The sequence below is a fragment of the Labrus mixtus genome, chromosome 12 (assembly GCF_963584025.1).
Source record: "Labrus mixtus chromosome 12, fLabMix1.1, whole genome shotgun sequence".
In the NCBI taxonomy this organism is placed as follows: Eukaryota; Metazoa; Chordata; class Actinopteri; order Labriformes; family Labridae; genus Labrus; species Labrus mixtus.
The window spans coordinates 1,090,657-1,103,156 of record NC_083623.1 but is presented as its reverse complement, the minus strand read 5'-3'; the positions used below and the strand labels follow the sequence as shown (position 1 = coordinate 1,103,156).

Here is a 12,500-nt window from a genome sequence, read left to right as displayed (position 1 = left end):
TCGCAGTTTCATGCCGCCTTTTGATGAAAGCGCCGTTGATGTGTTTTTTGAAATGTTTGAAAAGGTAGCTAAAGAAAGTGAGTGGCCTGAAGGAAAGCTATGAGGTGGCACATGGTGGCAAATCTGGTGGTTTCATGGGAAGGAAGAGATCACATGAGGAGAGGCTGGGAGATAATCAACCGAGATGGCAGGGGGAGATTGGTTCATGGCGACCTCTGGTGGCAGATGTGAATCCCCTTTTTCATCCCGCCAGCCACGGCCAGGAGGTTTTTTACTCCATCGAGTCGGACTTCCGCTCCTGTGGCAGAGCTCAGGTGTCATTGGTGTCACAGATTGAGCCATAAGAAGAGCCAGTGTCCGAACTTTAGTGTCAGGCGGGGTCCTGCGAAGCCAGTTGGGCTAGTATCGGTAGGCAGGGAGGCTGGAAATGACCTTCATGGGTATGAAGGTTTTATTTCAAAGGGGTCTGTCTCTGATTCACCTGAACGTCTCAGAGTGCCGGTCACGATACTCAGAGACACTGGGGCTAAGGAGACACTCCTGCGAAAAGGGGTGGTGGAACTCCCAAATTACACCTTTACTGGGCAGTTTGCAGTAGTACAAGAGATAGGCGGTGGTTTTGAGACCGTGCCTCTCTATGGGGTCTACTTAAGGTCTGAGCTGGTGTCAGGTTTTGTGGATGTGGCAGAGGTGCAGACCTTGCCATTTAATGTGATTGATATTGTTATGGGCAATGATGTAGCTGGTAGGAGAGTTACTCCGGAAACTTCTGAACAACAGGTGGACTCACCTGAGCTCAGGCAATTAGAGGAAGAGTATCCTGAAGTTTTTCCTGCCTGTGTGGTCACTCGTGCTAGGGCCAAAAGGCAGTTGGGGAATGATACAGTCCACGAGTCCGTGGAGCTGGAGAGTCATGATGGCTCCACCATCGATCTGGTCGATACGGTTTTCCCTCAGATTGAGGAAGAAGTTAAAGCCGAGGCAGTTAGGCAGGACAGGGTGCCGGCTGCTACGGTGTCAGAGAGAGATGGCACAGATCGCCTAGCTGGGACTAGCCAGGACCAGTTGGAAGGAGCAATGGCCGAGTTGAGGACAGCTGCTCCAGCTACACCAGAGTCACTGCCACTGTCAGACCTTAGTAGAGGAGCAGCAGAGAGATCTGTCACTGGGCTATGCTTTGAAAATGGCAACTTGTGTTAGAGAAGCCAAGGAGGTGTCCACGGGCTATTTTGTCAGAGACAGGATTCTCTTCAGGAAGTGGCGGCCTGCTGCTCGACCTGCAAATGAAGACTGGGCTGTGTGCGAGCAGGTGGTTCTTCCTCTGAGTTACTGTCGGGAAGTGATGCAATTAACTCATGATTCTTCGCTCTGTGGTCATCTGGGTATGAGGAAGACATTGGACCAGATAAGCCGTCATTTTTATTGGCCAAGTATCCGCAAAGATGTGCAGCGGTTCTGTCGTTCGTGTCATGCATGTCAGGTGGTGGGAAAACCCGGAGGGGCCCCACCAGTGGCACCTTTGCAGCCATTGCCTGTGGAACAGGAGCCTTTTGCTCACATCATGATTGATTGTGTTGGTCCTTTGCCTAAATCAAAACGAGGTAATGAATACTTACTCACCATTCTGGATGTAGCCACAAGGTACCCAGAAGCTATGCCACTGAGACGTATTAAAGCGAAGACTATAGTTGATCATCTGGTAAAGTTCTTCTCTTGGGCAGGTCTGCCACGTACCATTCAGTCAGATAGAGGTTCGAATTTCACCTCCAAATTGTATCAGCAAGTAATGGCTGAGTTAAAGATATCCCCGAAGTATTCATCAGCGTACCACCCACAGTCCCAGGGGGCTATTGAACGTTTCCACAGTACATTAAAAACCATGATACGCACATTTGTTGAGGCACAGCCTAAAGAGTGGGATGAAGCGATTCCTTTCTTGTTGTTTGCAGTACGTGATGCTCCAACCGAGTCTCTGGGGTTCAGTCCGTTTGAGCTTATTTTCGGTCATGAGGTGAGGGGCCCTTTGCATTTGTTCAAGGAACAGGTGGTCAAACCGACATCCCCCGGAGATGTCCTTCAGTATGTTGCTTCTTTTAGAGCCCGGCTTCAGTCAGCCTGTGAGGTTGCAGGGAAGAACTTGGGTGGTGCCAAGGCCCACATGAAGGCGAGGTATGATAAGAAGGCAGCGAGTCGCTCTTTTGACCCAGGTGACCTTGTGTTGGTGTTGGTCCAGGGGCCACGTCCCCAGTTGGGTCCAGGTTATGCTGGTCCTTACAGAGTTTTAAGGAAAGTGGGAGACCTGAATTACATCCTCAGTACTCCTGATAGGAGGTCTAAGACACGGTTGTGCCACGTAAATGCTTTAAAGGCATATGAGGGTCATGGAGTAGTGGTTGGTTGTGCAGTGTCAGTGGCGGTGGAGGAGGGCCAGTCAGGTCCTGGTCATCTGGAAGTTTCCTCCCCTCCACCGGACATTGTTAGCGCCAGGTTTTACAACACTCAAGCTCGGGCTTCTCTCGAGGATAATTTGCTCCATTTGACGGAATCTCAAAAGCAGGAGGTGGTTCATTTGATTGACTCTTACCCTAGGTTGCTCACGGATGTTCCTGGGAGAACAGGTAAAGACGTGCATGATGTCGATGTTGGTGAGGCTATGCCCATAAAACGGCACCCTTATCGTTACCCACCTCATAAAAAGAGAGTAATTGAAGAGGAGGTTGAATATATGTGTGTGGCTTGGAGTTCTCCTGTTGTGCTGGCAGCCCAGGAAGGAAAGGCGGACAGGTTTTGTGTGGACTACAGGAAGGTCAATACTGTCACCAAGGCAGACGCTTTCCCCATTCCTCGCCTAGAAGATTGCATAGATCAAGTGGGTCAGGCCAAGTATGTCACGAAAGTTTACCTTTTGAAGGGTTATTTCCAGGTGCCACTCACCGAGCGGGTGAGTGAAGTTTCAGCTTTCATTACTCACAATGAGTTGTTCAAGTTCAAGGTCTTACCATTTGGTATGAAGAACGCGCCAGCTACATTTCAGCGCTTAATGAATTCTATCACACAGAGATTGACAAACACTGTGACCTATATTGATGATGTTGTTACCTTTAGTGAAACCTGGGAGGAGCACATTCTGCAGATAAGGTCTTTGTTTGATTCTCTTCAGGAGGCCGGTCTGGTGATTACCTTGGCCAAATGTGAGTTTGGAAAAGGTAAAGTGACTTACCTAGGACATCAGGTTGGTTGCGGAGCAGTGCTGCCGAGGGTGGCCAAAGTGAAGGCCATTGTAGACTTCCCGGTACCACGCACACGGACCCAGTTGATGCAGCTCCTGGGAATGTGTGGGTTTTATCGTAGGTTTGTGCCGAACTTGGCCACGGTCACTGCCCCTTTGACTAACCTTTTGAGAAAGGAGATGAAGTGGTTTTGGTCGGAGACGTGTCAGGAGGCCTTTACTCGGATAAAAGTCATGTTATCCAGTCCTCCGGTGCTCAGAGCTCCAAACTTCAGTTTACCGTTTTTTCTTGGGGTTGATGTGTGTGATGTGGGAGTAGGGGCTGTTCTCCTCCAAGCTGGAGAGGATGGGTTAGAGAGGCCTGTGGCTTATTTCTCCAAGAAGCTTAACAAGTCTCAGCAGGCCTACTCGACCATCGAGAAGGAAGCTCTAGCTTTGGTGCTAGCTGTAAAGCATTTTGAGGTGTATGTTGCAGGCAGCAAGAAGGTTGTCGTGTATTCAGATCACAATCCATTGGCTTTTCTGGCCAAATTACGCAGTGCCAATGCGAGAGTGTTTAGGTGGAGTCTGGTTTTGCAACCATATAATCTAGGGATCAAGCATATCGCAGGCAAGAACAACATTATAGTTGACTCTTTATCCAGGGGTTGAAGAGAGAAGTGATTCGTTATGAGTCTTAAAAATAAATTGCTAAACCTTGTTTAATGGAGAAGAGATGTGGGTTTACGAAATGATTTTGGTCTAGGAGGGGGATAGTATTCTCCTGTAGTTGTGAATAGGTATGTTGAATGTTATCCTTGGGGAACATGTAAATGTTAAGTGTTGGGAAGGTACGAAAATTGGGGGAAAAAAACAGAACGAACGTAGGTGAAATCTGGTAATTGTATGTTAGTCTATTGTCTATTTTGGTTTTGTTTATGGGGGGAGGAATGTTACGGCAACACAGTCCCTGATAGGTTGTATGGCATGGCTGTCAAGCTAGTGAGGGGGGCGGGCCTTCCTGCCTGGTCGAACGGCCAGTGGCTGGGAAGCCACCGTCTTGATTAGCTGAGGCGGGCAGGTGTGCGGGACACAAATGTTTGGGAATGTGAGAAGCTTCGTGGGAGTTGTACAAGAGACTGTCGGTGCCTTCCCGTGTTCTTTGTAATTAAGTCTTTGAGTTATTGTCGCGTGTTTTTGTTAAATAATGAACTGTCATCCGACGGAGGAAAGCGTTGGTTTGAACCGAGCAGAGTGAGCTGGTCCAGAGAGTGACGCATCGTCGCGCTGAGAGAAGACTGCAACAGGTAAGGTCCGTCTCCCTTACCTTAGTTGGCAGCCACAAACAATTATGCCGCGGGCAGCAGACGCCTGGAAGCCCGAGACGTAGTAAAAATCCTAGGATTGTGTTTGCCGTGACACTAGACCAGGACCAGTTTAAAACCATCTGAAGCTACACGCTAGACCAGGACCCTTTAAAACCATCTGGATGTTTACACGCTCTCACTTCCTGGTCCAGATTAAAGGTTCCTGGTCCACCAAGCGAGGGAAGGACAACTACAACCCGTACAGCTACGGGAACATCCTGACCAACTGCTGTGCTGCTCTGTGTGGACCCCTACCCCCCAGGTCAGTTATAGACCCCTACCCCCCAGGTCAGTTATAGACCCCTACCCCCCAGGTCAGTCACAGACCTCTACACCGCTACACCCAGGTCAGTTACAGACCTCTACACCCAGGTCAGTTACAGACCTCTACACCACTACACCCAGGTCAGTCACGGACCTCTACACCCAGGTCAGTCACAGACCTCTACACCACTACACCCAGGTCAGTTACAGACCTCTACACCCAGGTCAGTTACAGACCTCTACACCACTACACCCAGGTCAGTTACAGACCACTACACCACTACACCCAGGTCAGTCACAGACCTCTACACCACTACACCCAGGTCAGTTACAGACCTCTACACCACTACACCCAGGTCAGTCACAGACCTCTACACCCAGGTCAGTCACAGACCTCTACACCACTACACCCAGGTCAGTCACGGACCTCTACACCCAGGTCAGTTACAGACCTCTACACCCAAGTCAGTCACAGACCTCTACACCACTACACCCAGGTCAGTCACGGACCTCTACACCCAGGTCAGTCACAGACCTCTATACCACTACACCCAGGTCAGTTACAGACCTCTACACCCAGGTCAGTTACAGACCTCTACACCACTACACCCAGGTCAGTTACAGACCTCTACACCACTACACCCAGGTCAGTCACAGACCTCTACACCACTACACCCAGGTCAGTTACAGACCTCTACACCACTACACCCAGGTCAGTCACAGACCTCTACACCACTACACCCAGGTCAGTTACAGACCTCTACACCACTACACCCAGGTCAGTTACAGACCTCTACACCACCACACCCAGGTCAGTCACGGACCTCTACACCCAGGTCAGTCACGGACCTCTACACCACTACACCCAGGTCAGTTACAGACCTCTACACCCAAGTCAGTTACAGACCTCTACACCACTACACCCAGGTCAGTTACAGACCTCTACACCACTACACCCAGGTCAGTTACAGACCTCTACACCACTACACCCAGGTCAGTTACAGACCTCTACACCACTACACCCAGGTCAGTTACAGACCACTACACCACTACACCCAGGTCAGTTACAGACCACTACACCCAGGTCAGTTACAGACCTCTACACCCAGGTCAGTTACAGACTTCTACACCACCACACCCAGGTCAGTTACAGACCACTATACCCAGGTCAGTTACAGACCACTACACCCAGGTCAGTTACAGACCTCTACACCACTACACCCAGGTCAGTTACAAACCTCTACACCACTACACCCAGGTCAGTTACAAACCTCTACACCACTACACCCAGGTCAGTTACAGACCTCTACACCCAGGTCAGTTACAGACCACTACACCACTACACCCAGGTCAGTTACAGATCTCTACACCACTACACCCAGGTCAGTTACAGACCTCTACACCCAGGTCAGTTACAGACCTCTACACCACTACACCCAGGTCAGTTACAGACCTCTACACCCAGGTCAGTTACAGACCTCTACACCACTACACCCAGGTCAGTTACAGACCACTACACCACTACACCCAGGTCAGTTACAGACCACTACACCACTACACCCAGGTCAGTTACAGACCTCTACACCCAGGTCAGTTACAGACCTCTACACCACTATACCCAGGTCAGTTACAGACCTCTACACCACTACACCCAGGTCAGTTACAGACCTCTACACCACTACACCCAGGTCAGTTACAGACCTCTACACCACTACACCCAGGTCAGTCACAGACCTCTACACCACTACACCCAGGTCAGTTACAGACCTCTACACCACTACACCCAGGTCAGTTACAGACCTCTACACCACCACACCCAGGTCAGTCACGGACCTCTACACCCAGGTCAGTCACGGACCTCTACACCACTACACCCAGGTCAGTTACAGACCTCTACACCCAAGTCAGTTACAGACCTCTACACCACTACACCCAGGTCAGTTACAGACCTCTACACCACTACACCCAGGTCAGTTACAGACCTCTACACCACTACACCCAGGTCAGTTACAGACCTCTACACCACTACACCCAGGTCAGTTACAGACCACTACACCACTACACCCAGGTCAGTTACAGACCACTACACCCAGGTCAGTTACAGACCTCTACACCCAGGTCAGTTACAGACTTCTACACCACCACACCCAGGTCAGTTACAGACCACTATACCCAGGTCAGTTACAGACCACTACACCCAGGTCAGTTACAGACCTCTACACCACTACACCCAGGTCAGTTACAAACCTCTACACCACTACACCCAGGTCAGTTACAAACCTCTACACCACTACACCCAGGTCAGTTACAGACCTCTACACCCAGGTCAGTTACAGACCACTACACCACTACACCCAGGTCAGTTACAGATCTCTACACCACTACACCCAGGTCAGTTACAGACCTCTACACCCAGGTCAGTTACAGACCTCTACACCACTACACCCAGGTCAGTTACAGACCTCTACAACCAGGTCAGTTACAGACCTCTACACCACTACACCCAGGTCAGTTACAGACCACTACACCACTACACCCAGGTCAGTTACAGACCACTACACCACTACACCCAGGTCAGTTACAGACCTCTACACCCAGGTCAGTTACAGACCTCTACACCACTATACCCAGGTCAGTTACAGACCTCTACACCACTACACCCAGGTCAGTTACAGACCTCTACACCACTACACCCAGGTCAGTTACAGACCTCTACACCACTACACCCAGGTCAGTCACAGACCTCTACACCACTACACCCAGGTCAGTTACAGATCTCTACACCACTACACCCAGGTCAGTTACAGACCTCTACACCCAGGTCAGTTACAGACCTCTACACCCAGGTCAGTTACAGACCTCTACACCCAGGTCAGTTACAGACCACTACACCACTACACCCAGGTCAGTTACAGATCTCTACACCACTACACCCAGGTCAGTTACAGACCTCTACACCCAGGTCAGTTACAGACTTCTACACCACTACACCCAGGTCAGTTACAGACCTCTACACCCAGGTCATTTACAGACTTCTACACCACTACACCCAGGTCAGTTACAGACCACTACACCACTACACCCAGGTCAGTTACAGACCTCTACACCACTACACCCAGGTCAGTTACAGATCTCTACACCACTACACCCAGGTCAGTTACAGACCTCTACACCACTACACCCAGGTCAGTTACAGACTTCTACACCACTACACCCAGGTCAGTTACAGACCTCTACACCCAGGTCAGTTACAGACCTCTACAACACTACACCCAGGTCAGTTACAGACCTCTACACCACTACACCCAGGTCAGTTACAGACCTCTACACCCAGGTCAGTTACAGACCTCTACACCACTACACCCAGGTCAGTTACAGACCTCTACACCCAGGTCAGTTACAGACCTCTACACCACTACACCCAGGTCAGTTACAGACCACTACACCACTACACCCAGGTCAGTTACAGACCTCTACACCACTACACCCAGGTCAGTTACAGACCACTACACCACTACACCCAGGTCAGTTACAGACCTCTACACCACTACACCCAGGTCAGTTACAGACCTCTACACCACTACACCCAGGTCAGTTACAGACCACTACACCACTACACCCAGGTTAGTTACAGACCTCTACACCACTACACCCAGGTCAGTTACAGACCACTACACCACTACACCCAGGTCAGTTACAGACCTCTACACCACTACACCCAGGTCAGTTACAGACCACTACACCACTACACCCAGGTCAGTTACAGACCACTACACCACTACACCCAGGTCAGTTACAGACCTCTACACCCAGGTCAGTTACAGACCTCTACACCACTACACCCAGGTCAGTTACAGACCTCTACACCACTACACCCAGGTCAGTTACAGACCTCTACACCACTACACCCAGGTCAGTTACAGACCTCTACACCACTACACCCAGGTCAGTTACAGACCTCTACACCACTATACCCAGGTCAGTTACAGACCACTACACCCAGGTCAGTTACAGACCTCTACACCCAGGTCAGTTACAGACCTCTACACCACTACACCCAGGTCAGTTACAGACCACTACACCCAGGTCAGTTACAGACCACTACACCACTACACCCAGGTCAGTTACAGACCTCTACACCACTACACCCAGGTCAGTTACAGACCACTACACCACTACACCCAGGTCAGTTACAGACCTCTACACCCAGGTCAGTTACAGACCTCTACACCACTACACCCAGGTCAGTTACAGACCTCTACACCACTACACCCAGGTCAGTTACAGACCTCTACACCACTACACCCAGGTCAGTTACAGACCTCTACACCACTACACCCAGGTCAGTTACAGACCTCTACACCACTACACCCAGGTCAGTTACAGACCTCTACACCACTACACCCAGGTCAGTTACAGACCTCTACACCCAGGTCAGTTACAGACCTCTACACCACTACACCCAGGTTCAAACTCAAGGCCAAATACTCAACGCTGAATTTTTACTTTTTACTGGAGTGAGAGATCGGAGTTCTTCTCTTCTTCCACCTCTGGAGACGAGGAGACGAGGAGAGGAACATCTGGAGGCAGATTCATCCCATAGTCTGCTCGTTAAAGTGTCACCAGCTGGTGTGTGTGTGTGTGTGTGTATGTGTGTGTGTGTGTTAGCTCCACCTGCTGACACCCTGCGCGTGGGGGAATCTGTCAGATGTACCGATAAAACATTTTTTTGGGTCATGCAGTGAAAAGAAGGCTATTGTTTTTTCATAAGTGCAGCATGTGAGTAAAGTTTTAATTCAATTTTGTGTCTTTGTGTTCCAGTTTGATCAACAGGCGAGGTCTGATCCAGTCCGACACGCCACAGCCCGCCCCCCAGACCAATGGGACGAGCGGTGGTGGCAGCTACGCCTCCACGCAGCTCCACAGCCGCATGGTAAGAGGATCAATGACATCACAACATGTGTTCAGTAAGAAGCTTCAGTTTAATCATCTTTAAACTCAACACGTGTCCAGATGTTTACGCTCGACGCCGCCGCTCGACGCCGCCGCGGTGAGGTCACGGCTCTGTGCATGTCGCGGCTCTGTGCATGTCGAGTTTAAAGAAGTGAAACATACTTTGAGCTGCCTGCTCAGTTTGTTTAATGATTGAAAGCATCAAAAACTACAAAATCTTAAAAAAACAACAACTAATATTTCATGAGTCAGGTGAGCAGGTTGAGAGGTTTGAATCCTTTTAAAACGGGCGTGCAAACCAACAACTCAGACAGTGTGCACGAGTGTGTCTAAATTAAAAACAAGAAATAACTAACGGTGAGGTCAGGGCTGCTATTTTTGTTGCCGTGGTAACAAAACAGGTTTGGATATCGTCTGATTTTAACGTCTCTGTGTCCGCAGTGTGATCAGGATCAGTGTATCCAGAGCACAAAGTTCGTCCTGCATGCCGCTGCCACCCCTCTGCTCCACAGCGACCCCGTGGTCATGGCCCCCCCTCTCTCGGGGAAGACCACCACCCTGGGGGGCCCCTGCGCCTACCTGGCCCCCTCCCAGCCCTCCCTGCCGTCCTGCGGAGGAGACGTCCTTACCCTGAGGGACGCCGCCGCCGACTCCCACTGCCACCACCACCTCTACCATCACCACCATCACCTCCACCACCACTTTGTCAGCCCGGAGGAGACGCCATGCAGCACGCCGCAGGGCGCCCTGCCCTGCCCCGCCCACCTGCACCTCCACTCACACCCACACCCGCCCGTCCCCTCCCCCTCCGCCCTCTACAACCCGGCCAGTCAGGACGCCCTGCACGAGGACTCGGTCAGGGGACTCGTCAAACTCAGCTCTGTCTGAACCAAACTCACAACATCGTACATAAAAGTGTTTCCTTATTCGAGTCACATGACGGAAACTCGACCAATCAGAGTCACTCGCTGCAGTTAGGAAGTCGGTTTTCAAATTTCTGGAAAACAACTTTTTATAAAAGGAAAGTCACAGAAGATACGATCCTCCTCTATTAGAAACTTTAAATTAGGTTGAGTTTGAACCCTCTGGAGTCCAGATTGAATGTTTTCAAACTTTATCTTCATTTTTATTTTTTATTGTTTAGCTCGTTAGCATGATGCACGGTGTCATTTTAATCAAAAGAAACTCAACTCCAACTCAAAACCTTAAAGAGCCCATATTCTGCCCTTTTTTGGGGTTCGTATATTTAATCTATGTACCTACTTTTGTACGTTCACAATAGATAAAGTTATAAAAAAGTGTCTGTTTTCATGTACTGCTCCTCCTTGCTCCCTCTACGCTCTGAGTCCGTCAGCTACGCTCTGTTGAGCCCACACTGTTAGACCCCACGTGGGCCAAGTCTGCTCTGATTGGTCTGCCCGATCAGCTCTGTCGTTATTGGTCAGTTGCTCAGCACGCTTCTTGGAAATGTCCCGCCTCTTTTACCATATTGGGAATGCAGCCACTGGCTCTGTCCGAGGGGAGCATAAACATTAGCACCTTAGCACTACTGTTCTACCGCAGGCTACGGCATATCGTGGGCGTGCTACAGAAGTTAATGGGCGTGCAACATGAGCTGCAGGGCCACAACGAGCCAATGGGCTTAGATCAGTGATCTCACACTGACAATGACGTCAGACTGACAAATTTTTATCGAGGGGGGCTAGAACCGAGCGTTACATGCAGCTAATGCTACAGCTAACAGGAGGAGGTAGGAGAAGCCGCGTTTCCGCGGACTTTGAATTTTTGCACATAGATGTGACTAAACATGCACAGGACACTTGGAAAACACACTGAAGAGCATATAAAACCAGAAGAAGAAGAATATGGGACCTTTAATGCAACATAAATACAAAAACAAAACAAAAGATTTTTTTTTCCTCCTAAAAAAGGACGGCAATTAATCCGAGAGTAGCTGATACATGGCGTTTCATCTCACTGTATCAAAGCGTTGTGTAAGCAGGAACATTACACTCCGGTTTCCATCCAGTAATTTAAAACGTTTGCTTACAAAAAATAATTGATCCTGATAAAACCAGATTTCTGCAAAGTGTTTATTGCCAAAGGTCATATCTCGAAATTGCGATAAATTAGAGCGTCAACAAAATGAAGCCGATGCTGAAGTGTAACATCCTGCAGTTCCTGGAGTGTCCACTAGAGGCTGGCTGCAGAAGCACAGGAAGTCACATACACACCCATTCTAAAAAGCCTGTTTTTACAGCAGAGATTAACATGTTTACAGCCTGGTTCAAAAAACCAAATAGGTGTGATTAGCTCATGTCTCGATGGACACACACTGTACGGGGGGTGAATGTTTTGATGACTCATCAGTTTTGATTTGATGAAGGATAAGAGTTATTCACAATAAGGCGTGTAGCTGACCTGATTGACAGGTGGGCGCGGTGTAACGGTTTGTCAGGAGGTTTAAAACCCGCCTCAGCTCCAGCTCTCAGCCTGTCGTTAGGTTGACTGAAAGTTAGACTGAGACAGCATTTCCAGCATGGAGACCGCCATCGATGGGACTCCAGCGCCCCCTGCAGGGACAGACGGGGGACGCCATCGATGGGACTCCAGCGCCCCCTGCTGGTCATTTTGTGCAGTAATATTTACAGTCTGTGTATAAATGTTTCAGCTCTGATGAAGTTTAGATAAATGTAGGTTATGGTGTT

General features: G+C 49.7%; 1 protein-coding gene across 1 annotated transcript in view; it reads left to right on the top strand.

The window, feature by feature from the left end:
* The window catches only part of LOC132985370 (palmitoyltransferase ZDHHC14-like), an 11,593-nt gene extending 595 nt beyond the window's left edge, over positions 1-10,998 (top strand). Inside the window, exons 3-5 of the mRNA XM_061052721.1 lie at positions 4,728-4,837; positions 9,661-9,772; positions 10,234-10,998. Of these exons, the coding sequence (XP_060908704.1) occupies positions 4,728-4,837; positions 9,661-9,772; positions 10,234-10,680 (669 nt within the window). The 3' untranslated portion in view covers positions 10,681-10,998. The remainder of the gene's footprint in view (positions 1-4,727; positions 4,838-9,660; positions 9,773-10,233) is intronic.
* The last annotated feature ends 1,502 nt before the right edge of the window (positions 10,999-12,500 follow it).